Source organism: Cheilinus undulatus, linkage group 5 (genome assembly GCF_018320785.1).
Source record: "Cheilinus undulatus linkage group 5, ASM1832078v1, whole genome shotgun sequence".
In the NCBI taxonomy this organism is placed as follows: domain Eukaryota; kingdom Metazoa; phylum Chordata; class Actinopteri; order Labriformes; family Labridae; genus Cheilinus; species Cheilinus undulatus.
In genome coordinates this window covers 43,679,543-43,707,110 of record NC_054869.1, presented here as the reverse complement: position 1 = coordinate 43,707,110, position 27,568 = coordinate 43,679,543, and the positions used below count along the sequence as shown (strand labels likewise).

General features: G+C 39.6%; 1 protein-coding gene and 1 non-coding gene across 4 annotated transcripts; both read left to right on the top strand.

Annotated features, from left to right (window-relative positions):
• Window positions 1-42: 42 nt before the first annotated feature.
• On the top strand, window positions 43-27,565 carry LOC121509708 (ubiquitin-associated protein 2-like). 3 transcript variants are annotated; one of them, XM_041787301.1, is made up of 30 exons: window positions 43-114; window positions 3,539-3,676; window positions 3,950-4,027; window positions 4,174-4,284; window positions 4,425-4,584; window positions 4,761-4,838; window positions 5,906-5,969; window positions 6,190-6,278; window positions 7,759-7,811; window positions 9,711-9,775; window positions 9,877-10,099; window positions 10,221-10,473; window positions 10,599-10,736; window positions 10,966-11,102; window positions 11,972-12,237; window positions 12,903-13,146; window positions 15,257-15,296; window positions 15,528-15,648; window positions 15,870-15,927; window positions 16,077-16,299; window positions 16,539-16,630; window positions 17,325-17,375; window positions 17,699-17,777; window positions 17,905-18,105; window positions 19,042-19,212; window positions 22,239-22,343; window positions 22,439-22,471; window positions 22,781-22,854; window positions 24,284-24,475; window positions 26,711-27,565. In XM_041787301.1, the coding sequence occupies exons 2-30, from the start codon at window positions 3,581-3,583 to the stop codon at window positions 26,804-26,806; spliced, it is 3,591 nt and encodes a 1,196-aa protein (XP_041643235.1). In that variant the 5' UTR covers window positions 43-114; window positions 3,539-3,580; the 3' UTR covers window positions 26,807-27,565. The 3 variants fall into 3 exon arrangements, with proteins under 3 accessions (XP_041643235.1, XP_041643236.1, XP_041643237.1); XM_041787302.1 differs by lacking the exon at window positions 22,439-22,471; XM_041787303.1 differs by lacking the exons at window positions 22,239-22,343; window positions 22,439-22,471.
• Window positions 15,710-15,786, top strand: LOC121510549. The gene has a single exon (XR_005991955.1). It is a non-coding gene; the product is annotated as a small nucleolar RNA SNORD121A (small nucleolar RNA).
• Window positions 27,566-27,568: the final 3 nt, after the last annotated feature.

The window sequence follows — 27,568 nt, the reverse complement described above, 5'->3', positions numbered from 1 at the left end:
CATCTGACTAGCTCGGTGGGTTTTGATTGGCGGATTCTACTTCACAACGTTCAACAACGGCGCGGTGGGTCACGTGACAGCATCTGCTGCTGGCTGAGCGAAGCGTGTTAGCAGGTAAAGAAGGAATATAGATCTATTATGTCAATTTTGTCGATTTTAAAGATATTTAAACAACTTGAACGTCAATTCGTATAGTTTTCGAATAAGTTTAAAGAAAAGTGAAGGGCGAATCTGATAAGTCTTCCGTCTTGTTCGGTGATTAGCTAACTAACAAACTCGCTAGCTTTAGCCACTGTTGTATCCACTGTAGTGCTGCATTATATGCGGATGGGCCGTTCACATGCCGGGGCATTTAGCCCACTGACGTCTTACCTCTACATAAGCAGCCCACTTTTATTCGTGACATTTTCGCTCATTAACACTTGTACCGCGTCCTTTGCACTCACGTCAGTATTCAAAAACAGCCATAACGAATGTTAACGTCACACGCGGTGTGTCGTTTCATTTGGTATCCCGTTGCTAACTTTAGCTTTGTTAGCATTTCTCTTGGTTTTACACAAAGGGATACATCTTCCTGCTTAGTACTCGTGGTTATTTATTTTGCTAACGAGTCTGTTAGGACCACCGAACAGTACAACTGTCGACCGAAATGTTGAATGACCATGCCTAATTGCTGATATATTACGTGAAGATTGTTATTTTGACGTTACAGACCGTGTGTCAGTCGGACTGAACAAAGACGGAGCGGTTAGCCTTGCTGAAGCTAACGCAAGCTAACATTGACGCTAGTGTGAATGGTAGCCAGCGCAGCTCATATTTCTGTCAGGCTTATTTTGAAGTCCACTTTTGAAAGGTAACTATTCAGTTTCGTTGAATGAGGCCGTTTTAGCAGCTTTACGTTTACGTTTCCATCAGACCGTATGTGATTGCCGGACATGACCACAGCTGCTTTTTCTCGTTTGTTGTCAGAAGTTGTCAGTTGGTTGTATAGCAACTATCGCCACCATCACAGTAACCGTTAATTTAATGTAATCTGATATAAAGTAGGGTGGTTGTGCTCCCTAAGAACAACGTTTAGGGTGGCGTGTATAGACTTCACTATGATCATTTCCCGCTTGTGATCAAATCCCAAATTGGGCGGTTGGGTTTTTATTCATACCTAACATATACTACTGCATGCTCACTGCTCTTTTAATGTCTAAGACTAAGCAAGGGTTGTAAATCGACACCAGGACAGTCCCCTCTGCTGTCTAAATATAAACTGGGAGGTGGGGGGCAACAGATGGGGTAGTAGTCTTACATGGTATACTTGAAAACAGTGAGTGTTGAGGCTGTTACTATACCAGAGTTTGAAACTTGTGTATGATAAAAGAAAAGCTTTGCAATAAGGATCAAAGATCATAGTGGTCATAAACAATGAGTATTGTTTTTTTCCCCTGCAAAGAAATTAAACAGTTCTGAGTCAAATCCACTTTGGCAAAATGTCATACAGGTTGTTTTATTTACAGCCTACTGCAATGTGTAAACATGTACATGATATATGCCATTAAAAATAGACAATACCTCATTTAGACTAAATGTTCCAGATAGATTGTCTTGGGGTCCCTGAGCATTTTACTTTTTTTTTACTTTTTTTTTTTTTAAAGAGAAAACTATCTTTTAAAGAGCACTAGACTTGGCATCTACATTTAAATTTTTTCAATTGACAAATGATGCTGAAGCAAACCAAAATATGCTGATATATCCTAAAATCACAATGTGTAGTCCAGGCCAGTGTTATGGTAAAAAAAAAATGTTGCCAGTGTATCTGTGTATTTTCAGCCATATCTTGGGGTTTGTTTGTACTTTTTCATTATTAGGATGAGTATTTATGCCTTTAACTTTAAACTGTTGGTGATCAGTAACCTTGCATAGCAGATGGATATGCTCGTTTCTGTGCTTCTCACTGGCAAATCCATCTTGCAAAGCTCCTGTCTGAACCGTTTGGGCCCCGTAAGAAAGTGACATGACCAATCAGTGACGAGGGGCAGTGCTTTCGGGCGCGGCGGAGTCGTGACATAAGCAAGCGGCAACAAGAGGCTGGTGCAATTATGGTGGAAGACGTTAGCGTGGATGCTGCTAAAACGCCAGTTTTATCGGAACTTGACGACATGTCTTCGTTAAAAGAAGAACAAAGAACAGCATTGAGTTGTTTTCAAAAAGGACAAAAGTCGTGTACTGACATGTCTACAGTCACTGTGGTTTGCGTTATGCAGTTCTCTATAGACTTTAGTTCTCAGTAGGGCAAAGCCTGATAGCGGCCACGTCATGTGTTTTGTTGCTCTGATTGGCTCATGAAGATGTGAGAGACAGGACGTTCATCCAGTCACCCTCTGAGGTTTTTTTCAAAGGCTCTGCCCTTTCCAAAACGCTGTGTATGAGTGGTTATCCAGATGGATGTGTGAAACAAATCCATCTGGCGTGCCAGGTTAGGAGATCAGTGTTTCCTCACAGAGTGACACAATGCTTGGGTGGTAGGGGTGGCAGAGCGAGTCATCTCACCGATGTAATGTCTAATTTATGTGTTTCCACTCTTGACTGTATTCAGCAGCAGTACGTTGTATAGTCTAGGTACCATCGGATATCATCACTTGGCTTTTGAAATGTTTAACTCTTTATTCCGTTACCATAGCTGGTGAGATTTGTGTAAGTAGGCTTATTGTTGATTAGATAGCATATTGCAACCATTATCCTAGAGTTCAGAAGTATAGGATAATATTGGCAGCAAGTGGCTGTAGAAAAAAATCACAAACAACAACAGAATTTTTAACATTAAACAACACCTCAAGTAGGGTGGTGATTAAATTTAGATTTTTTTTTTAACAAGAATAAAAAATGGTTAACGAATAAACTTGGGTGGCCTAAACTGAGTGTCATCTTCTGTATGTGTCGTAAACATTGAAAGATGTGTTTGTTTAGCTAAATGTGATGAATGTTTTTTTTTGTTTGTTTTTTTGAGAGAGAGACGCATGGCAGCAAAATCCATTGTACAATTTAGGGTTGTCATGGCAAAAGAATTTTAAACTTATATACTTCTATCAGAAATTTTATTAGCATCTGTTTCAGTACCACAGTTACAAAAATAGAAGTCACTGGCACCCATTATTAGGAACTTTATTTTCAGTCATCAAAAATAGCAGTGTTGTGGTAAGGAGATGTTGCTAATATATTTGAAGATTAGATAATGTGAAGGAGTTGGCTTATAACTACTAATGTTTCATTCCTCCCCTGAGTGCCTGTGTAATGAAACTGTCGAATTTTTCTAAAAAAAATTTGGTGCATCTTGGTTTTATCATTCTTAAAAATAACAGTGATTGTATGGTTTACAAACACATGTTGAAAACAAGTTTTGACATTTTTTTACAAAATTCCTGGGTATTGATTTATAACCATATTTATTTCATCTGTAATTTAAACAGTGATAAATTTGAGAATTTTTTTTCATGCATCACCCACCTTAAATATGACTCTCATTTGATTTTATTTTGTCTCTTCACAGATTTTTCTATTTTGTACATACATTGTTTTGTATATACTGTATATGATGACTTCAGTGGTCAGCAACCAATCCCGAGGGACTCGGGACAAAACGCTGCCCACTACCACACAAACAACACAACCACAGAAACAGATACAGGTGGGTTCTCAGCATTTTATATACAGAACAGTGATCAGGCAGAAGGAATTATCCTGCTTCATTAAAGCATTGTGTGTATTTCATTCTATGTTGTCCTACTGACTATGATGGTTAAATCATGTAGTGAAAAGTAAGATGATACCGCTTTAAACTTAATTTTCTATCTTGTGGACTCTCATAAAGGTTGAAGAGTCTTTTCTTTTAGACCAGGTGCCATGTATTTCATAAACTTTGTTTCTAATTGTGCTTTCTTTATGTGTGATTGTTTATTAGGCCACAGCAGAACAGATTCGTTTAGCCCAGATGATCTACGACAAAAATGATGCAGACTTTGAAGACAAGGTCAAACAGGTAATGATTGTGCATTTTTGTATTGATAAATCCCTGTTATTCTATACAAAAGGCATTTTTCCTGGATTTATCATAAAAAATGTTCATTAGTGAATAATCTGGCAAAAACACTCAAAGCTCCGTGTTCTGATTTTGCTCACTCACAGCTGATTGAGGTTACTGGGAAGACTCAAGATGAGTGCATGGTAGCCCTCCATGACTGCAACGAAGATGTAAACAGAGCCATCAATTTCCTGCTGGAGAGCACCTCTGACACAGTAAGATTTTATATAGAATTTCATCGGCACTTGCTCTGCTTTTTCCTTTTTCATATTTACAAGCCTCTCTGCCAAGAACCATGCAAACCACTGTAGGTTTATTTTAAAGTCACCCTAATTCTCTGCTGTGCATCTGCTAGAACTCCTGGGAAACTGTGGGGAAGAAGCGGAGCCTTGGGAAAGAAGGAGGACCCTCAGAGATAAAAGATAACAGAGAGAAGAAAGGACAAGAGAGGGAGGCCAGTCGTGGACGTGGGGGGTCTAACCGGAGGGGCAGAGGCATCAGCCGAGGGCGTGAAGGTAAGAGAGGGATTAAGGATGTTTTAGTGATGAGGAGCCTGTTTTCTGTCTGCTTTATGTATGGCAGATTGTTACAGTTGTCTGTCCTTTAAAGGCACGTCTGGCATGCTTGACTTTATCGAATGAAACCAAATGAAACTAGTAATTGGACACTTATGTTCATAATCTTATTCCAGGCCGGGTAGAGGAGAATGGGTTTGAGGTGGCTCCGGGAGAGAGACGGGGTGACCCAGGACGCAGAGGACGGGGCAGAGGTGAGTAAAGTGGAAATGCTGAAGACATTACATTTATTTGATAAGTCTGAGGGAAAGTTTGCCTTCTGGACATACAAAAAAGTGGTATCATAGTGGCTACCAGTTAGTTTGATTTCCTAAGATCTGTTGATTTTGTAAAGAGATATCAGTAATCATTGGATCAAGACTAAGTTGGGTAATTCAAAACAAAACAGGAATCTGATTTGGTAAATCCAAATATTGTCATGGCAGATCAGATTTTTATGTAATCATGGTAAGATATTGAAAACAGCTGCCCCCTAAAAATTAAAGCAAATTGCAAGGTCTGAATTTGAGTCTGAATTTAAGATAAGCCTTCAGCTTGGTTATTATGCATGTTTTTGTGATGTAGTTGGCAGCATTTCTATTTGTGTCTGCCGGCATTTTAAGCATTGCTTCACTCAACACGTCTGGAATGTGCTCAGTCCTCGCAGCTGCTTTTTGTGGCGTAGTGTGTGTTTGTGTGAAGGGGTGCTGGGAGGAGATCGTCAATACTGCAGTAGGCTGGAGAAGGTGGAAATTGTGGGAGTCTGGCTAGATACGTGGGGGTTGCTGTGTTATAGTTTATCTTAGATAGGTATGGGTTATCAGTGTCTGCTTTACAAGACATTGCCAGATGGCAGGCTATGTTTTAACAGCCATGAAATTAAAACATTTTTGCTTTCTTTTTGTATCATTGTTTGGGTGATTTGTCTAAACTTGCAACCAAAAGTGAAACCTGAAGATGTTTCTTGAATAGAAACAGATCCTAAGTTAAGACATTAAGGCCCATGTGTAAGTTTTAGCAATTTATTATTGATATTAATTCTTTTAAAGTAATCTGTATTATCATTAAACATATCAAATGCTGTCTTAAGGAAACATTTTAAGAAGAAAAAATCTGGTATGAAATGATATAAATATGAGTTACATAATGTTTAATTAGCAGTGACAAAAAATGTGTTTATCCCTGTATAATTGCTGACTTTAAAAGTTTGGGGCTTTCATTGAAAAAGTTGGGGGATTTAGGAACCAGTCAGCCAAAGTCATTTGTTATTGTGTGTCCTCAGGGGCAGGAGGTCGTGGAAGAGGAAGAGCAGCTGCTGGAAACAGATTCTCCTCCCAGGGAATGGGGTAAGAACAAACGTGTGCTGTAAACATTAACCCATGAAGTCTGATAAGGAGGTGGTGATGGTGATTACAAGCACATATCTTTAATGTTAATTTGTGGAAACATACTCCTCTGAATCTCCTCAGTGTTTAACAGACCAGAATATATTCCCTTTACTTTTCTGTCTGCTCAACTATCAGTCCTATCTTTTTCACTTCTATCTCCACTCTCTACTTTTTTCAGCACCTTCAATCCTGCTGACTACACCGCTAACTCTGGAACTCGGCAGGAGACGTGGGAAGGAGATGGCAATGAACCTGCTGAAGAAACTGGTAAGGGCTTAGCAGAAACTTTAAATGCCATAGCTGTCTGCCTGTCCATTCCCTCTCTTACTTTATAACATCTGCATTTTCAACTGACTAGTATCAGCCTCCTGGAAATTTCATTTTTAAAGCAGTTAGCTGATTCACAGTGCCGCTGCAAGGCGTGACATTCATGTCCTGATGACGTTTCACCCTTACTATGAATGTCCCAGAAGTGTAACACCCCCCCCCCCCAGTGTGCCAGCTTCAGAGGTAGTAATCTAGGTAGTTATCAGAGTTGCAGAGGTGAGAAGGGGATCGGTGGAGCCACCCATGACTTTGCATGTCTGTATGGTCCTGCTGGGCTATGCTCCCTTGCACTCTTGCAATGTCTAAACATGAAACAAGTTAACAGACGGGGTTATCTAAAGTCAAACAGTCACCATATCAGTATGAATGTCTCTGGATGTGATGACAGCTTTGCTTCATTATGGCGCTATCTTTGAAATGCACTGTGAAAACACCTTGGGCAGAATCAAGTGATTTAATTGCTGCAAAAGCAAACATTTCATTACAGTAAAACCTGTTTCAGACTGGCTGCATGTTTTGTGTGTCACCATTTGTTTCTTGCTGTGTCAGCTTTCACACTAGGCACAGGTGTGCTGTATGATGGCTGTGTCTCCCTACTGTCAAAGCCCTGTCTTTCTTAAGTTTTACCTCTACAAACCTCAGAAACAAAGATGAAACTTGAGAGGAAACAAACTAAGCATTCAGCTTCTTGAATAGGAAATAGTTCAGACAGCTGTGGATGTGTTAAGAGTTGACCGGGAGGAGGAGTGATTTTCTCGAAATAAATGTGCTGTAAGAAACTGGAAACTGTTTATGCGCTGATAATCAAAGAACACAAAACATTACTTTACATTGGATCATTAATCAGTTTGCACATCATGTTTCAACACCTGTTCGGTTGCACGCTGGTATTGGCCAGATACGCACATTCATAAATCACACATGAACCCGGCTGTAAGATGATTTCTACAACCAAATCTGCACTTCACCTATGCAAGTTTGATAAATGAATACCACTGTTTCTTTCCTGTGACATGTTCCACTGGTGTGGAAATGCAATTACTAACAGTAGATGGGAACATTAAGATCTGGGTCATCAGGAAGCGCACTATAAACACGTTCTACTGAGGTGTATGCATGTGTGCTACAACAAGGTAAATACGGCTCTTCATTTATCATTTTCCTGTCTATTTGGTCCATAACTGTGGATGGAAAAAATAGGTGGGACCTCGAGTCTGTAAATTCTCCCCATGAGCCGTGCGAATCAGGCATGTGTCGTGGCCAAGACATTTGTCTTGTGCGTCCAGTCTGAAATGGGCTTGAGGCATCTGCAGTGCTATACATTTTAATACTGCTCAATGTGATGACACCATTAGTGTTATTTGCATATGGCGACTAACCTATAAGCTGATCTGATTTTTTTGTTTGTTTGTTTTTTTAGGAACTTGGGGAGGCAATGTTGAAGACTGGACTTCAGAAGATTGGAATGAGGATGTAAGAAGGAACTCTGTAAAAAGTGCTCAGCTTTAGATTGGGACAGTTGTTTATTTGTGCCTTTCATTGAATGATTTCTCTTATTGCCTACAGAGGTTAACTTGACAAATACCTATGGGAGAAAGAGTGTGACTTTATAAAGTGCAACTATTATCAATCAAGCAACTTTACATGCTCATTTAATTGAACTTTATAGCTGTAGCTGAGTTAGGAATTTTTAATTGGACTCATGTCCTTTTCCCAGTTTACAAGCACAGGGCTGACTTGTTTTATTGATGTACATCTGACTCCCCTACAGTAAAGTAGTACTCCCTTTAAGTGGCCTAATATCTAAGGATCTTCTTCCAGATAACCTGTTAGCCACATACCAAACAAGCAGCACACGGGTTTTATGTTTAACTGTGAAAACACGTATAATAGCTCTGAACATTTCATACATACTCTATACTCATGGTTCTTACTCTAGTATTCCCAGTGTTCATTCAATCAATCCATCTTTATTTGTATAACGCTAATTTATAACCAGTGTTATCTCAAGACACTTTACAAAGAGGGTAGGTCAAGACCATACTCTTTGTTGAATTATTTACAAAGACTCAAAATTAATCCACTGTGAGCTCAGCAATAAGCAGCATTTCATGAAGTTACAGTGGCAAGGAAAAACTTCTTTTAACAGAGTCCTTGAGCTGATCCAGATCATGTTGTGAACAGCTATCTGTTGAAGCTGTGCAGGGGTTGTGAGGGGACAGGGGGAGATGCAGAAGAACAAGAGGGGAATACAGAAAGCTTCCTCTTGTATTTTTCCTATTTTCTTTTCCATGTCTATGCTGTTTGACTCCTGGGTCAAAGCCTTGTGCAAAACTGTGAGGCACACTCAGATTTCCCAGGCTATCACAGTGCTTATTGAAATGTCAGTGTTAGGCCCAGTTCAGACTAAAAATTCACAATGAAACAAGTTGAAACTCACAGCTGTTTGTAATGGGCCGCACTGTACCATTCTGAAAGCCTCCCAGTTCACACGGCTAAAACTGAAGGAGACGATGTGTCATTCCCATAGCAAAAACTGAGTCATTCAATTCGAAGAGGTTTATTTCTGTGTTTTAAATCTGTCTCTACAGGGAAGACAGTACTGCACATAGTTCTTCCTGAATCTTTATCATCTTGATAATGCGTAACATCAGGTTGTATCATTCCTGCTCATCACCAATGCCTTTATCACCATGGTATTGTGGCAGCACAATTTCATGGCACTTAAAAACTCAAAATTGTTTTGCTGCATTAAGTTTACCATGTATTAATTGGCAAGTACAGCTCCACTAGTCCTGGATATATGCAGAGCTGTTGGAGGGGACAGGAGTGTTTACTGGGCTGAAGCTTCCTTTCGAACAGTGTAAAAACGATGCAATAATTTCTAAAATTTACAGCATGATTTTATCTAATGAAATATTCTGCTTTGATCAAACATTTGTTGGACTGTATTGCCAATCAAAATGAGAATTTGATTTCCCATTTCAAATTTATCTGCTTGCAACATCCTAAAACCAAATGTCTGGGACTTAACAAACAAAGGCAACATCATCAGATGGCCTGATTCATGCTGCGACGCCTTAGATCAGACAGCTGCAACTGTGACATTGTTTAATAGTTGCGTTCCAACGTGTTCACCCCCAAAAGCATTATCAAGGTGTGTTGATTAGGTTTCAAAGAATTTGACTTGGTACAATTTCAGTTAGACATGCTACTGTGTTATTCAAGACTCTACTTTTAGCCAGACAACAAGACAATAAATCAACTTTTCAATATCATGAAAGCATGGTAAATGGGCTTCTTTGTGTTGTTGATATAGAGGAATGTTCAAATGCCCATATTAATCTTTCATCTTTCTGTTCTTTTACACAGTTGTCTGAGACAAAGGTATTCACTGCCTCTTCTGCTCCAGTGAATCACATCACACCCGGACACAAGTAAGCCCTTCTACCTGTCAACTTAGAATGCATCGAGAAGCTGGGTTATTTTTTAAGTCAGTTGCACAGGTAATAACATTTCTTCTCCTATTTTCCTTCAGTGTGGACTTGGCTACCCTGCTACCCAAGGCTGGAATGAGTTCTATGGACTCTGATTTGGGGGCAATCGTTGACGGCCCCTCAGCTGAGGATTTGGGCCAGAGCCTGGTGTTTACCAATTCCCACCACAATGGACGCACTGCAACACACAGCTATGCACACGCTACAGCCAACAGCTATGCCCACGCCGCCTCTGCTGGAACCACCTACGCACATGCTGCTCTGGTACGCACAGCTACGCAGACATATACTTTGAAATGTGCACCAGCCAACCCTTGAACCTATCTCCATTTGCTTACACATTAAACCAGTATTAATGTCTCATTTCTTTCTCACATTATCACAGTCCTCAGTTCTGGGCTCTGGTTTTGGGTCCCTTAATGCACCTAAACCGACACCTGCCTCTGACGTGAGGACTTCAGAACAGCTCAACGGCCCTCGGCTTGGTCAGAGAGTCAATCAGACGTTGGCCACACCCAGCAACAATGTTTCCAAAGATGTAGGGCCACCTCCAATGCAGAACCCTGCTCCTGCCTCCTCCCCCTCTGTGGAAATCAAGCCTCAGAGGGTCGAGAATGGTCCTGTTACTGCCCAACACTGTAAGTTTAGCATATCAAACCCAGAAGATTAAGAAAGAAATTGTTTTTAAAATGATAGTGCAAGAGATGGAGTGCATTCAATTTGAATAGCTTTGTTGATGTTTATATGCTTTCATTCTTTTTAGTGGAGATGAAGCTTCAGCCAGAGCCTTCAGCGGTGCTAAGCCAACTAGCTCAGAGGCAACAGCAATCCTCCATCCTTCCCACCACAGAACCTCTGAGCCTGACTCAGTCACATGCGCCACAGGTTCCCACACCACCAGGTAGGACTACATTAAAGTTTCTTATTGTGTAGTGAAAAGTCTGCGTAACATACCACTAGCTACTTGAGTAAAAAAACTGTGCTCTCTAGGAAAGAATCAGCAAATGTTTAAATGAATGTTGATAGTAATATTTCTGTCTTTGTTTTGACGCATCTAAAAATGATTTTGATCATAATAGTGGATTTTTAAGAACATTGTGAATCAGACTACCACCTTCCGTCTCCTGTAGGTCACGAGTCCTCAATCCCTCCAGTGAGAGACGGACCTTCTCCTGGAGTCAAGCTGTCCGGCATGGAGCCTCCAATCACAGAAGCACCTCAGAGGCAACTTAAGACCCAAAGACGCAGAGTACCTCCTCCTTCAAAGGTACGCACTTCTGATATCTGAACTCAAACTGAAGTGTAGAAAAAGAGCTTATTACTTGCAAGTCCAGAGGAAAGTGTGTGAATGTTAATGATTTATCTGCTTTTACATTAATGAAGAACTAACAGCTACAATTTCCAGTGATTTTAATGTTCATAACCAAAATGTTACCATGCTACCAGAGCCTTCACTTGGCACCAAATCCTGTCAGTCATATTAAAGTTCATGTTGCCAGTTTTATAAACACAGCTGAAGACCTTGTAGAGGAAGAAATTCTGAGTACTATAAATTCTGGTAATTCTAGTGAAAAGACTGTGAGCTCCTCTGGAAGCATGTTTGGAACTAAGCATGCACTGAAAAACTTTCATGTAGATTCAAATGGTTGCTACAAGAGTCAGCGAGCTAAGCTAGACTCCTCGGGTTTGCAGACTCATGGTTGGCAGGCAGGTTTTATGGGTTGCAGGGGACTTAGGATCTTTAGAAGTCAGTGACATTTATGGGTACCAACTGGGTTTGAACTGATATCATATGAGATCAAGTTGTGAAAAAGGGCCCAGAGATGTACACACAGAAAATCATAGTGCTTTGTCGACAGCCACTCAGGGTTGTGCCATATTCAACTTGAAAGCTAAATAATCTCTCTTGCACTAGATTTTGACTGTTTTTGAGTCTTTTCTTAAAGAATTACTCAAGGTACTTTTTAGAAGCTGACTTTTTGCTCCTGAAGATCAAATCACAATTCAAGCTAACACATTTGTATTCTTGAGCCTGATCTCCTCTGCAGTGATTTCTGACCAAAGATCAAAGACTTCTTCCACATTTCAAAGCTTGGATTTCCATTGCTCAAACTTGTCCCATGATTGTCTTCTCAGATTCCGTCGTCAGCAGTGGAGATGCCAGGTTCTGCAGATATCCCTGGTCTGAATGTTCAGTTTGGAGCTCTTGACTTTGGGTCTGAGGCTGGTAGTGGGACAGGAGACATGGCACAGACAGAGCCGGCCAGGGAGCAAGCCCCTGCTCAGGTTCCGGCTCCAGTAGCTCAGACAGCCCCAGCAGCTCCTGCACCCATTTCTGTCCCCAGCACTGTTCCTACACAGCAGCCACAGAGCAGCCTCTTCTCCAAACCAGGAACTGTGAGGTAGGTTTAGGTGCTGTTTAGGGTCAAAATTAGTACTCTCTATGTAGAAATTTGATATTTGGGTTTTTCCAGAACATATGCAATGCAACTATACATGTAAAGGCAGGGAACTCACAATAGCTGTACATATCTAAATCTGAGCTCAGTTACAGCATGTCCAAACAACATGCAGTAGATGTCTGTGACACAATCAACTTGATTTCATTGTTTGCTTCTACAGTGTCCTAACAGCCTGCAAGTGATAGAGAGCTGTTCTTTACCCGGTAGCCCCGTTTCTGTTTTCCTTGTTGTTGCTTTTGTTTACATGGATGTGAAACAAGGGGGACTAAAAAGTTACTAGGAGTGTCCTACAGGAATATTTCCTCAGTTTTCTTTCACTTTTTAATTGTTCTGGTATTTTGTCTGAATTGTTGCTATGACTTGTGTTAACATGGTGGAAAAGATGCTTGTCTCACCCCTTTTAAAGACTGTTTAAAACAAAGCACCACACTTAAGTTTCCATGCATTCAGAATAAAAGTGTGAGATGTATTACTGTTGGAGGAGACGACTAAAATGTACAGGGCAGAGAATTAGGCATAGCTAGATGTTCTTAAAATGCATCTGCTTTCATTTCATAACATTTTTTGAATATTGATTTTGTCTAATCTTTATATTTTTTGTATAGTGACCACATGAGCAGCATACCCACCCTACCTCCAGCCGTATCAGATCCCAGCTTCCCCTCACCATCCTTGGGCTTACCCAGTGCCACACCCTCCCCCTCACTGGGTCTTCCCAGTGCAGCCGCTCCACCCGCTTCCTCAGCTCCTACAACAGTAAACCGGGTTGAGAGCAGTGGCCCAAGGACCCTGCCACCCCATCTGGGCTTTTCTCAGAGCAAAGATGTCCCCCCTGCTGTTGCATTGACGGTAAGAAGAACAATTTTCTTTTAGCAAAAAGGATACAAATAATAAAAGGCTACAGACCTTTTTCAGAACTGTTTGCCCTTTTCTATTCCAGTTGGCCTTGTTGCAAAATTGTCACAATTACAAGCAAAGTGGTAAAAAGACATGCCTTGTTGGAGTGAAAAAAATCACCATCTAATGAGAGCTGATGATACCATAGAATTTGGTGTACACGCCACACATATAATGCCCTTTTTTTCATCTAAAAAGTTGGCTGCAGCTTATACACCAGGACAACTTAAATACCAGTATAAAGTGCTGAGATTTGCAACATCATTACTGTAAGTGCAAGCAGCTGCGACCATCACACACTGCATGCAATCAAGTGTTCATCCCACTTCATTATGTATGGCAAGCAGCCCCTTTGGCTTTACTGAGCATAACATGCTTTAATTCATAACAAATACACCAGTGGAGGTTGCCGCCATTTTTAACCTCTCTCCACCATTGTTAGCTCATAATTGTAGGAAAATAGGAATCATACTGCTAAGTAAATAAATTGTGTGGAGCGCTGGTTTGACGCAGAACATTTCTTAGTGAGGACAACAAGTGATGGACAGAGGAGGGCAGAGTGACCACGGGATGATAGTCTGTCTCATCACTGCAGGCTGAGAGTTCAACTATTTCTGTGTGTAAAAAAGTATTAAAAGTTCATTAATCAATTTGGCCAAAACTAAGGCTTTTAAAAAGTCTTAAATGCAACAATATAAGGTCTTAAGTTTTGTTGTTTCTAATATTTACATCATAGAGGTCAGAGGCCACATAGACTGTTGGCAATAAATATTGAAGCTAAAACAACTCAGTTAAATTCAGCTATGGCTGATCAGTTGAAACAGTAAAGTGATCTTTGACACATTCTCGATTTAAAATCAGTAAATAAAAATAAGGAGTATTCTAAGCACCCTGAAGTGGACATGTATACCTTGTAGTTTTCTTTCTTAAAACCTAAATAAATACTGTTCTACTTTTTAGGTTTACCTGCAGTGCTTGTGAATAAGTTCTTCTAGATTGTGGTATAAATATTTTTAGGCCACTTAAAATAAGACCTTACATTCAGATTCCCCATGGTATGTTTGTTTATTTATTTATTTAATGGCCAGATCTCATAATGCTCCCAGAAAGCCTAATTTGTATAAAACAAAAAGAAATACTACTGGAATTTTCTTTTCTTGTCACATTTTTGTCCTCCTGTTGGTACAGAACTGATACGTAACAGCTGTAAATGTAATGGTTAGTGTATGAAGATGCAGTAGGGTCTTAAATTTAATGTAAGATTTTCTGTATATACCCTGTCCCATGTTAGAGCTGGTAGATGCTTAGACTCTGTATAGCAGAAACAGATAGTATTAAAAGAACAACACAGAAACTGCACGCTGTGGATTTAAATTGTAACACATGAGGATGGTTCTAAGCTTCTTCCCTTTTGTAGATTTCAAAACAGACTGCTGCTTATATGCCTGGGAGACTTATATTCCAGGTTTTATGGTAATTGCAGTATTCATAAAGATGTCAGACGTTCACATTAAGAGATCACAACAATTCCTCCTCTGTATGACCTAAAAATAGATTATCTTGAAAAAGAGTCTGTAAATATCAAACACCACATTTATTATTTATTTGATAAAAAGGTTTTTTTATTAAAAGGTCTACACTTCATCGACATGTGTGGAGATGGTGTGGAGCAATAATTGACAGGATGCAAATGTAGCAGTTTCCTTTGAGTTTCTCTGGCTTGCTCTACTCATGGAGCTGGCTTTGTTTAGATTAGTGAAGCCGCCTTCTCTCTATCATCTTTATCTTGACAGGATTGTTGTGCAAGTATGGGGGCTCAGCTCTGTATAAAGTTGCAGATAGATTTTCCACTTTAAGTCTTAGAACAAGAGCCAGCTGCAAAGAGATTGACAGTTTTTGGGTTCTGAATATCATTTACGCCATATGCCTTTGAATAAGAACTTAATCCTGAGCAGATAGAAGTAAATAAAATGCCATCCATGCTTGCAGTCCATTCATGGTGAATTCTCCTCTCAATGTCCATTTAACACAACTTTGATCATTATTTTGTCTCTCTTCTCAGAATGGCTACAGCGGCATGAAGACACAAAGCACACAGGACAGTAAGTCCTCCGCATCCTCTCTTCCGGAGAACTGCACTGGACTGTCAAGTGAAATATAATAAATATTGATTGTTAGATGCATCTGTTCAGAAGTAGTGAGAGCTGTTTTAATGACAGATGAAGTTTGTAAAAGAGTAGGGTAATTTAATCTCTTCAATCCTGCTATTTCTCCCATTATTTTATGACATCAGTTGAATTTTTTTCTTAATTCATTGTTTTGTTTTAAACCAGCATCGTCTCGAGCAGTAAAAACAGAGTCTCCTGTCATGACAAGTGACAGTGGTCCCAGCCACCACATCCCCTCTCCTGCGGTTACACCTTCCCACTCCACAGCGATGCCGTCACTTAACAGGTAAGAGGAGACTAATGCAGTAAGTTACTTTTACGTCATAAAATGTTTTTTTAGTTTGATTTTTTTGGAGATAATGATGGTTACAAGCACATATCTCAATAATTTATGTGGAAATATCATTAACTGAATCTCCCATGCTCTTGCATGTGCTTCTTTTGCTATGTTCTTGTGTTGTTTCATCTGATTTTAAAAAGCTGACTGCAATGTTTCACTCTTTCTAGTCACGTAACCAGTACACATTCGTCTGGATCAGCCCTGGCCACAAGCTCATCCCTCACAGTAAGCATGTGTTTATGCACACAGACATAAGATTATTTTAATTTTAGTGTGAGTTTAAAACTGTTTCATGCTGATGTATGATTTAAAGAAAATTAGTTACTTTAATTTTAAGATGTGTTTATTGACCTGGTGTTTGCCTGTTTCATCAGATCAGTAATGAGGACAGCAGTAGCAGTGCCAACCTCCACACATTTTCATCGTCATCATCCAGCCAAGCTGTCAATCCCAGTCCTTCAGCTCCCCAGGCTGTCAGCAGCTCAACCGCCAACGGTCTGCACCCGTCTGGAGCACCAGGACTAACTACCAATGGCACAAACACCACAATGTCAGCTGCAGGCAGCCGCACGGCTCCTCTGCTCACCACCACCTCAGGTAGGCCCATAGAAACACAGGAATCAGGTCCACTCAACAAAAGTTTCTTCAGTTGTCTTCAAATAAAAGTCCTCTTTTGTTTTACTACTATAATTTACAATACATTTCATCATCAGCAAGTCTTGTGACTCAACTAAAAATGTGTCTCAATAGCATTAACCCCAATTAAGAAATTTGTTTAAACATGATTGAGTGGCTTTGTGCTCTAAAGTCAAGTTGAATAATCTCATATTTTTCAGGCAAAGCTCCTCCCAACTTGGCCCAAGGAGTGCCGCCTCTCCTTGCTAACCAGTACATCATGGGCCCTGGTGGCTTGCTTCCAGCATACCCGGTAACTCTTCTAATTATTTATTCACTTTTATCTGTTTTAATTATTCCCCAGTTAAAGAAAGTTGTCTGTAAATGATTTTGACAATGTTTTCCCCAGCTGTTATGTCTTCTGTTATAATTTTATGTAGATGACACTAAGTTGTATATCTCTTTGGAGTAACTTTTCAGCATTTTATTTTTATGTTACCACAACACTGTCTTCTTATTTTGGTTTTTAATCATTTTATCATCAATTTCTTTTCTTTCTCTCACTTTTGTTCCTTTGTGAACCATTTGGGCTGCACGTCTTTCAGATAAATCACTGTATTTAATAGTATTTACATCTCAAATGTGTCATTAATTTGAACAAATGATTAATTTCAATTAGTGGGAGACACAACCGATGTATTTAGTAATACCATTGCTTCTGTTTACTGAAGAAAGGATTTATTTCACTGAACATTTTTAATTGAATGATCAGTTCAATGAGATATTAAACCTAGTTTTGTCAAGTAAAGTAATTGTCCTTGCCAGGCTCCTCCCAACTTTGTATCTACTTGTATGAACACAGATTTTAAGTGCACTGACAAACTATCACAGCTGTGAGTTTACTATTTTTTTGTAGAGCTTCCAGTGTTTAGGATGACAGAATACAGGCTGACTTGAAGTTTTACTCTAAAATCACAGCTTCTCTCTTGTGTTCTTTATTTTAACAGCAGATCTATGGATATGAAGATTTGCAAATGCTGCAGTCTCGTCTTCCGATGGTGAGTCTGTTATGCTTTGCTGCCATTGACCCTGCTGCATATTAAGGAAATACTAGTTGTATTTCCTGTTCATTACATTCTTGCTACCTTTGACAATGTAGTCATGCATATGATCTTAGGGTGACTACATAATAGGCCGTACTAAGTGACCAGAAGGGCTTTGGAGTAATTGAGAATTGGATCAGTGAGATACTTTCTCTAATTTCTTTGTGAATAAAACTTAATTTTTAAAGTTTCAGTCAAGGATAGAAAGATTTAAAGGAGGAAGCAAAGGGGGAGGGATAAAATTATGCTGATTGATCTTTCTTTGTCTTTATACTCAGGACTATTATGGTGTAACATTCCCTGGTACAACGGCCACTATGCCTGGAAGAGATGGCCTGGCTAATAATCCATATTCTGGTCAGTCACTGTATAAAATGACATGGCAATTCTAAGTTTATTCGTCCATCATCCCTGCATCAGAATTCTAAGACAAAAGAAACGAGGACGGGGGAATCTTGACGTTTGTTTTTTTCTCTCTACTCAGGCGAAGCAACAAAGTTTGGCAGGAATGACTCCTCGTCTCCTGCTCCCCCTACCAGCCTGTCCACTGCCGGGGTTCAGTCGCAGCCTCAGCAGGCCCCACAGGCAGGAACACAGGGGCAGGGACAGGGACAGAGCCAGGGACAACAGACGCAGAACCAGGCCTTCCTGAACCCTCCTCTTCCTCCTGGCTATGGATACACAGGTAAGGGAGGATAACGTTGTTCTGAATGAGTAGAATAATGGAAAAAGGGACAAAACCACTTGGACATTATAAGGGATGCACAGATGCATTGTTCATACATCATTATCAACCAATATTGACCCTGTTGACAAACACTGGCTATTGGTCAATGATGTGGCATGAACAGATATCGGTTGCCAGTTTTGTCTGATCCATTTTTTATGCTGGTATCTGGGATATCTAGCTGCTAATTCAATTAAGAGTTTTTTTCCCATTGCAGAAAAATTGTGCTTTTAGATACAATTACTATAAACTACGGGTTGAGAAACCTTGTTGAGTGCTGCATTGATGTAAGACTCCTTAATAAAACCAGTAAGGGGATGTGCTGGTGGACAGAATGGCTTTTGTCAAATTTGTCACTGACAGTGAGCTATACTTTGTAACTACTAATGTTACTGTAGCCTGGGAGCTCAGGGATCATAGTAGCAGAATTAAAAACCCCATACGGTGAAAATGTAAACTACTTCAAGTGTTGCACAGTTCTACAGAAACAGCATATTGTGGACTTGTAATAGAAATAGCTCTTCCAGGAAGACCCTTTTAAAATCGTATTTCCCTCTGAGAGACCTCCAAAAAACAGAGTAAGTTTAATACAGCAGCATGAATCCTATACCAGATTGTGTGGTGACTGTTTATATGGATAAATTAAGAGTGTGTGATGTATATTTTATAAAGTATACAGTAAGTTAGAGAGTATATTTTACCAATGTATGATTTATACTGCCAATGGGTACAGGTGATATATCTGTTGTAAATACCGGTAGAAATGTTCTGCCACTAATATAAAATGATACTGTGCATCCCTAATTAGAGTTTGTTTTTTGCCCATTTATAGAGACAACACCACAGCATCATTTGAATCATTCCTAACTTTACCTCTAACTCTCCAACCTTTAGGTCTGCCATACTACGCTGGCGTGCCGGGGGTTCCCTCAGCCTTCCAGTACGGCCCCACCGTCTTTGTGCCTCCTGCTTCAGCCAAACAGCCCGCCATGGGTCTGGCCAACCCCTCCAGTCAGTACCACCAACAGCATCAGCCCAGTTATGGACAGCATGCTTACGGCACAGGTATGGCCATGACTAAACCAGAATGGCTCTTTTGATTTTGGATGTGGCTCATAGTTTGATCAGACAACTAACATTTTAATTTTTTCAGGTTTAGTGTGGGTAAAAGAATTGAATTGAGCTGATTGATACCAGTATTTAGAAAAAAGATGCAATCTGTTATAAAAAAAAATATCAGCATTATTGATAAGTATCAAAGCATTAAATCTAACTTCCAGACTGTTAAACTTTTAACCAAAAAGTAGATTTACCATGTAACTGCCAACTTATTTTTGCAAATTAGATGGCAGGTTACCCAATATAGGGTGTGTAGGACTGGTATTCTTGTTTCAGTGGTAATGAAGTTTAAGTTGAATTCTACAGTCTGTCTTTTGGTGCAGCTATCTCAAGTGGCTGCCATGACTGCAGTGGCAAGTCTGTTGTCTGCTGACTGTGACAGCAGCAGAGATAGTTGGTCTAAAAACATCAGAACAGTTACTGATAAATGAAGCTGAATCAGACAATCTTTACCTAAGATTTTACCCGTAAGTCATTGTATATATTAATGTAAATGTCTAATTGTTGATTCAGAAATACTGGAAAAAACATGACCATCCAGTACATACTTAAGTTAAAGCTGCAGCATTAATGTATTGATTGCATTGCGATTAAGGTTCTTTATTAATGCACACATTTTTTTTAAAAGTGCAATAATTTCATCCTTTATTGTCCCATTAGACACACTTTGGTTACATATGATACAAAAAGAAGTCCACCACTGCTCCTTAACCTCTCAGACTGAAGTTGTCACATAGGACAAGAAGAGAGACAGGGTATTTAAAGTTAAGTAACTTTTGAAACACAAATCTTAGCCACTTCCTTTTTTCCTCTTAAAGCCCTCCGTTTTGCTGTTCTAATTAAGCGATCCATGCCAATGTGGCTCTTAGAGGCTTTTCTTGCAAGCCTGTAACTTGGGTGACTTTCTGGGGCTTTTAAAAATTAAATTCACATCAGTGACTGAGACATTGGATGTCTTTGTACCCGTTTTGTAATCCATTTTGGATAATTACTTAGAATGAGCCACCATAATATTTCCCACAATGCATTGTGAAGGGCTGTAACAATAAATGGCGGGCTGTTTTGTCGTCACGTCATGCTTTGCCAAACTGCGCATGCTTCAATTCTTTGAAACTGGATGAGAAAGCCTGACGAGTTTATAATGAAGTGAATGACACAGAGAGGCTTTGACGCTTCCCTCTGTGTCACTGGAGACAGGAACTGATTCAAAAGAAGCTCATTCCTAAAGGTGCAATAAGTGAATATTTTGAAGACTTTTTGTCACAGAATTATTATTTTTTAATGTTTTGGTCCCTGAGAGATTGGAGAACAAGTTTTGCAGCCAAAAAAGAAAAAAAGGTGTTATTGTTTACTTTTTCACGCATAAAGATCTCTGAGTTTTAATTACTGTTTAGTTTTTATATTTTGTTTTTATAATCTCATGATGTCTTTCAAAATTCAAGTGAAATTGCTGCAGCACACATATTCTTAAAGCTCAGGCTCTCATGAAAAAAGGATGTTTTGAGCTTGGCTGTGCAGCACAGGGTTGATGTTTCACAAGCCAAGTCCAGGCTGGTCAGAATGGTTAAAAATAGCTTAGGTCTCAGAGGGTTAATGTCTCATGTAAGTTTGAAAAACTAAAGAAAGCTTGGTGGTCAAGTCATCTGCACCTTGTTATAGTAAATGTTTACTTTTTTACTTTATCCTTTATTTCCTTTAAGATCCATAACGGGTTCCTTTTTCAGTGATTTAGTTGCCGCTATCTTCAATCTACCCAAAGGTCTAAATGGAATAGCAGGTCTGGAACCAAACAGGAAGTCAGTTAACCTTAATTTAAGGAACTGCAAAATCCAAAATGAAACAAAAACAGCTTTAAATGCAAAACAATGGAATTTCAAAGTTCAGCAAAAGTGAGATTAATTAAAAAATCCTGAGATGAACCTATTAATAAAGGGGAACATTATTCTGTTCTCTATTGTCATCTAAATAATTAGCCAACGCTACAAGTCTGATTATTACATGCAGCTCTCAAACAATTTTTATAAGTTCAGTTATGTAAGTATTGTATTTTTTTTGCCTGTGTACTATGTTTATTACAATAAGCTCTTAAGTGATTATGCGTGCTAGTCAGTAAAAACAAACTTTTTAAAAATAAAATGGTATGCATTGCCCGGATATAATCAAAAATTGCCATTTAAATCACTCAGAAAGGTCAACATGATGGATCTGTTCTTCATTTACTATTGAAGAATAAGAATGTCAGTCCTCTGTGTGGTAGCTATGCTGCTGTAAAGTGTGCGGCCTCATACAGAAGGACTTTCAATCAAATAAAAACTTGCATGTTGCTCTCTTCCCATTTTTTTCCAAGTTACTTTTTTGTGACTATTGGAGCTGATGAGAACGGCACAGATTCTTCATGTCCATCAGTTTCAAAAATTAAATTATGTAGAAAGTACTTCTAAAAGAAGAAAAAATGTTCACTTCTTTGGTCAACTTTCATCCAAATGCACAGATGTTACAGTAAGATGCCACTGCAGTAATAGCAGCTTGTCAGCCTTGGGTATTCATCTGTTTTGACAACCATAAAATCGCTATACTCAGTGATGGTGTGTTTAAGGAGACTTTGTTATAATTATGATACGAGTTTTTAGAGTGAGACTTTAAAGAAACAACTTTCAACACTTTTATGTGTACACCAAATGCTGCATGTGCGTGTGGATTTGGGCTTGTGTGTTTTTGCTTGTGCTGCATGCATAGCTCAAACCCCCTGCTGAAGTTGGACACAGCTCAATATAGACACCTCTGCCATGTTAGTCAGGTTACCTTACTGCCTCTCTCTCCCCTGCCCCCCTCTCTGGTTCTTCACCCTCTTTGCTCTTTCTTTACTTCTTCACATCATCTGGTCTCCATCTCCTTTTTCTTCCTACCCCCTACCTCTCCTCTGCTCACTCTGCCTCCTCTCTTCTTCTGTACTCCTCCTCCTCCTCCTTCAGCCTTTGATGACCTATCTCAAGCCCACGGTGGGGAGTACAGTAAGGGAGGGTACGGAGGCTCTGCCCAGTCACAGGCCAAGTCAGCGGGCAGCGGCCCAGGGAAAGGTACACACACAACACATGTGCGCACACTCTCACAACATACACAAAGTCAGTGGGTATTTTTCCTATGGGAAAAACAAATGTACTCACAATTACAGATGATGCTGCAGTCAAGAATGTATTGGAAAAAGGTGTGTATATGCATGTGTTTGAACGCACTGCACAAAAGTAGATACATGCAAGGGGTGAAAGGAAGTGAGAAACATGCCTCTGCACCTCCTCACTTACTATGCTTCTTCCTACTGGCTGGCCCCCTTCTACTAACAGTGGAAATGAACAATGCATATAATTCAGTCATCATTGAGTGATGTAGTTGTTCTTTTCTCCCCCTTAACCCCTCATTTTTCTCTACTCTGCCGCTTTCTTCTTCTCTTATGTGCTCTCCCTTCTTGACACCCACCTCCCTCTATCTCTGTCCTTCCCCTTCTTTCTCCTCTCAGCACCAGGACTATCAGGGTCAGGTACTGGTGGAGGAGTCCCTGACATGGGAGGTTCCATCTACAGCAAAACTCAGGTGAGTGAACTCCTGCCCTGTTTTTTTTGTTTGTTTGTTTTTTTTTTTTAACATGTGTTTTAGCAAGGGGTGATCTAGTGTTGTCCAAATCACTCATACTTTTCAGAAACATGTTTTAAAACAATAAAATCTGTTTTTTATGTATAGCACTGAGAAGTTCTTATGGTCTTCACACATACCTTTAACATTTTTAAATGCAAGTAAGTACCTATTATTGGGTTCTCAGGACTTCTACTTTTGTTTCTGTGTATCAGAACATAACTTTGCAAAGCAGATGAATTGGCCAGATCCCATGTCTGTCATCAGGCATATCCATCTGGCAAAGCTCCAATCTGAAATGATTGTTTGAAAACAAACCTAGGTGGTAACTATGGGCTGGGTTTAGTTGTACTGGGAGAGGGTAGCACTGGCTGTTGTTTGTGTATTAGATAGCTTGGCTGTAGCTTTAGTATAGTGACTGTTTTATCACACTAAATTTTATTAATGGGTATTAGACTCCAGGAGGCTGAATACTTTTGCACCCCACACTTTTAAGATTTTCATTTGTAAAAAATTGAAAGCCATGTATATTTTTCCTTCCACTTTACAATTATGCACCACTTTTTATTGAGCTATCATGCAAAATCCCAATAAAATACATTTACATTTGTGGTTGTAATGTGAAGAAATGTGGAAAAGTCCAAGGGGTATGAATACTATTGCAAGCTACTGTAAGTATTTTAATCAGTTTTTATTATTTTATTACAAAAGACTGGCATTGTTCAATGGGGTGCAGTAATTGACTATGAAACGAGCTTGGGTTGAACTTCAACAGAATCCCAATCTGAGGGAGGAAAACTAGCGAGGGGGTGATTGTGGATTAAAGTTATTAGACATTTCACTTTTGTGGAAGGGAACTAAAAATAGACTTGAAGGATTTCTTCCCCTTTGTTTCCTAAACAGCAGCATTATTGGTCTAGCCTTAGTGAGAATGCATGAAGCAGTGTAAGGCAAAGGATTTTTCAGTAGGTACATGCAAACATCACTGACATAGTTCTCATAAGAACTTTAAAAAATGGTCTCAGATGCTGTTTAAGGGTCACAAGTACCCGAAAATTTTAGAATTTATCTTAGTGTCATCCTTTTGTTGCTGCTGTAAGCAGATGTAAATGTGTTATTTTGTCTAGTTTAAAGCCAGTGCTGCATTTCCACATAGCGTTTCTGTTTGGTGGTAGCTACCACTTCTCTAGACTTGTTATGGCCACCCGGCCTCGCGGCTGGTCATGTGATTTAAGGCTTGAACTGATTTTTGAGATTTATCTCAAGTTTGAAACATGCTGGCATAGGTTAGATTGCTTTGAAACACTGCTTTAAAGGTTATGGTGCATGAATGTTCTCAGTCAAGTTTGTATTTTTAATTTTACCGTCTCTTGTTTCTCTTTGTTACCAGTCATTTGACAAGCAGGGCTTCCACACAGGGACGCCACCTCCCTTCAGCCTGCCTTCAGCACTGGGAGGAACAGGGCCCCTGAACCCTGGTGGGGCTCCTGGCTATGCCCCTGCTCCGTTCCTGCACATCCTGCCACCACACCAACAGCCCCACTCCCAGTTGCTGCATCATCACCTCACACAGGACGGACAGGTAAACTGATTCATTTTAGCTAATCATTGAACTTAATTAGCTTTGTTTACTGTGATCACACAAATGTTTGACATCAGCATTCATACATGAGGTATAAACAATCGTTTATATTAGGATTGAATGTGCAGGTGCATTTCAAACATATGCGAAAAGCAGTTTTCTTTAGTTTTGAAAAAGTTGAATCTTTATGAATGAATGACTCAGTAACACCTAGATGGAAATATTTCAAGCCCATTTGTTGTTTAAAGTCTTGATGAGTTTGTCTAAAAGCTTATGAAAATCAAAATTCCAGTAACCTCATAAACTTCAGGATATTACATAAGACCAATCACAAAAAATATTTATAGTAACAGAAATGTCAGAACTCTGGAAAGTTTATTCACCCATGCACTAAATACCTGTTTAGGGACACTTTTGCTTGAATTACAGTGTCTGTGTGTGTGGCATGAAGACTATCTGTTTGCGGCACTGCTGGGGTGTAATGAAGCCCTCTTGTTTTGATAGCAGCCTTCAGCTCATCTGTATTGTTGAGTCTGCTGTGTCTGCTTAGATTGTGTATGGGTTCAGGTCCCGCCAGTTCTGTCAAGCTCAGTCAGCAAACCAGTTTCTGGTAGTTTTGGCTTCACTGTGGGCAGGTGCTAAGTAGACCAGCAGCAGCAGATGACATGGCACCCTAAACTATCACTATGGAAACTTAGAACACTGGACTTTGAGCAACTTGGATTTTATGCCTCTGAGCTCTTCAGCCAGCCTCTGATACCTTGATTTTCAAATGAAATGAATTGTAAAGTTTATTTTCATCTGAAATGAAGTCATCTTTATCAAATCCAAAGTCAACTCAGCTGTGTAAGGACTGGTGCCTTACTTTTTTGTTCACAATGGTATAACAACAGATCATGGTTGGTAGAGGTGGGTTTATCCACCTTTCTTCATTTCTAATCTGATTCCAATATATCAGTACTGATACCAGATATGAATTTCACTGTTTACAAAAAAATCATAATTAATATTCTTTCTTTTTGGTGGTGTTGTGAATAAGGTTACATAAATCCAGTGTAAACTGAATATCTAAAATACAAGTGATTGTATTAAAAGTGAATGTGTAGAAATAAATATCCTCAAAGATGAAAAAATACACCTCTTCAAACAAGTTAGAAACAATGATCCAAAGTAACAGGATATATCTAGGGAATCAAACTAAAAATTGACACAAGTGCAAGCTGCTACTTTAAACACTACGTTTCCTGAAGTTGGCATTCACAATTAAAGCAGTGAAGGAAAACCACATCTCCAGACTATTATTGTGAAGGATTTGTTGGAGGTACCATGTTTATCATTAATTTAACTTAGCTTTACAGTCAGCCTTGCTGTCGCTCTGTATAACTACCTCTCTGATCCCACTAAACGCCACAGCCCTCTTCGTTAGATCCTTATGGACTGAAAAAAGAAGTGAATCACGAGTTATAATATCTTTAAATAGTTTTTGCAGCCATTGTAATATTAGCCACTGCAGCACTGGGCTAAGACAGTCAGTCTTGGGCCCCAGATGAACACTCGTGTCATGTTCGTGTTGACATTAAACTCAGAAAGGAGCAATTCTATGCTTTACATTAATCACATAAACACAAACAGCTGACTTTTGGGTTATCTGACTGATTGTTTGTGTTGGACTGAAATATGAAGTGGACTCAGGCTGGCTGTCCATCACACAGCATCCTGTTTTGCTAGCAGCACCATTGTTTACAACACAATGCCATGCATTGCAATCATGGCCCAGCAAAATAGTCGGAATTTGAACCGGTGATGTGGATCAGCGATGTCAGTTGATAAAATTAAACTGGAAATATTGGACCTGATACCGATGTTTGTTTAGATACGGCCTTTCTCTGATGGTTGGATGACTTAAGTCAGGTCAACTTGACTTTATAGTACTTGTAAAATGACAAAGTTTGAAAAAAAGTCCTATTTGCATTGGATAGATATTACATGTGGACCTCTGGTAATGTGTCCATTACCTGCTGATGTGTTTGGTGTGGGCATTTGCATGGGATAAGTGGCATCTCTAATGGACTTGAATTTATTGATACTGGAAGGAAAACAAGGAAGCGCTGGAAGACGGCAGCAATGAGAAATATGCTGTGAACTTTTATTTCTACATTCCACTCATCAAAGATAAACCTCAATCTACAGTAATTGTGTTAAACATGCTGTAACAAATGTACCTGATCTCTGCAGGGTGGACCCGGTCAGCGCAGTCAGTCCAGCAGCATGCAGCAGAAGACCCAAGGCAGCAAGTCCAGCTATGGCAGCTCCCCCTACTGGGCCAACTGAGGAATGCTTCCCACCACCCCTTCCCCAAAAGGCTGTGTGTGCGTGTGTGCGTGTAAAGCTTAAACAGAAAAAAAATCAGACACACTACCCTCACAATGAGCAACCTTGGGCTTCCTGGCCCTGCTCCCCCCACCTCCACAAGTCCTCATAAGTCTTTTGGGTTCTCTCTTCCCCCCCTTTTCAAAAATTGGTTGTACATGTAAGATATTTATGTATGTATTTATATATATATACTGTATATGTAATAGTAGAACATGAAATGTGGTTGCTGCATTTTATTTTTTGAAGGACTTTTGTTTACTTTTTTCAAAACTGCAGGAAAAGATGTTACATTAAGAGACAGAGTGGGATGAATCTGATGGTGAGAGAGTGAGTGACGAAGAGAAATTGTCTAAAACTTCCTGTAAGAAACCAGAAAAAGGAAATGGAGAGAGCTTTAGCACTGATTGCATATGAGGACATTTCAGATGGGGGTGGGGTTTATAATAACTAACTGCATCTGTTGTCTTTTTTTTTTTTCTTTTTTTTATACATAACTCCCTGAATGACCAGGCTCGTCCCCAAAATCTTCATTTTGTAGACTCCCGTATTTCCCTTCCTGCCTTTCTCCCTCCCCTCTGGAGGGCCGTCTGCTCTCCTTGTGTCAACACGTTTCCTCGACAGAAAGACCCGCCCATCTGAATTTTATATTTTAATTTAATTTTAACCATGATTTCCCTCGAAATAAAAGTCCTGAGCAGTTGGAAATATTTAATTCGATGT

What these genes read in the sequence shown, in the direction of transcription:
- LOC121509708 (XM_041787301.1), top strand. Translation starts at nt 3,581, where the DNA reads ATGATGACTTCAGTGGTCAGCAACCAATCCCGAGGGACTCGGGACAAA. An exon ending in AACCACAGAAACAGATACAG is followed by an intron (nt 3,677 to 3,949) that starts GTGGGTTCTCAG and finishes ATTGTTTATTAG; the next exon opens with GCCACAGCAGAACAGATTCG. An exon ending in CACATCACACCCGGACACAA is followed by an intron (nt 9,776 to 9,876) that starts GTAAGCCCTTCT and finishes ATTTTCCTTCAG; the next exon opens with TGTGGACTTGGCTACCCTGC.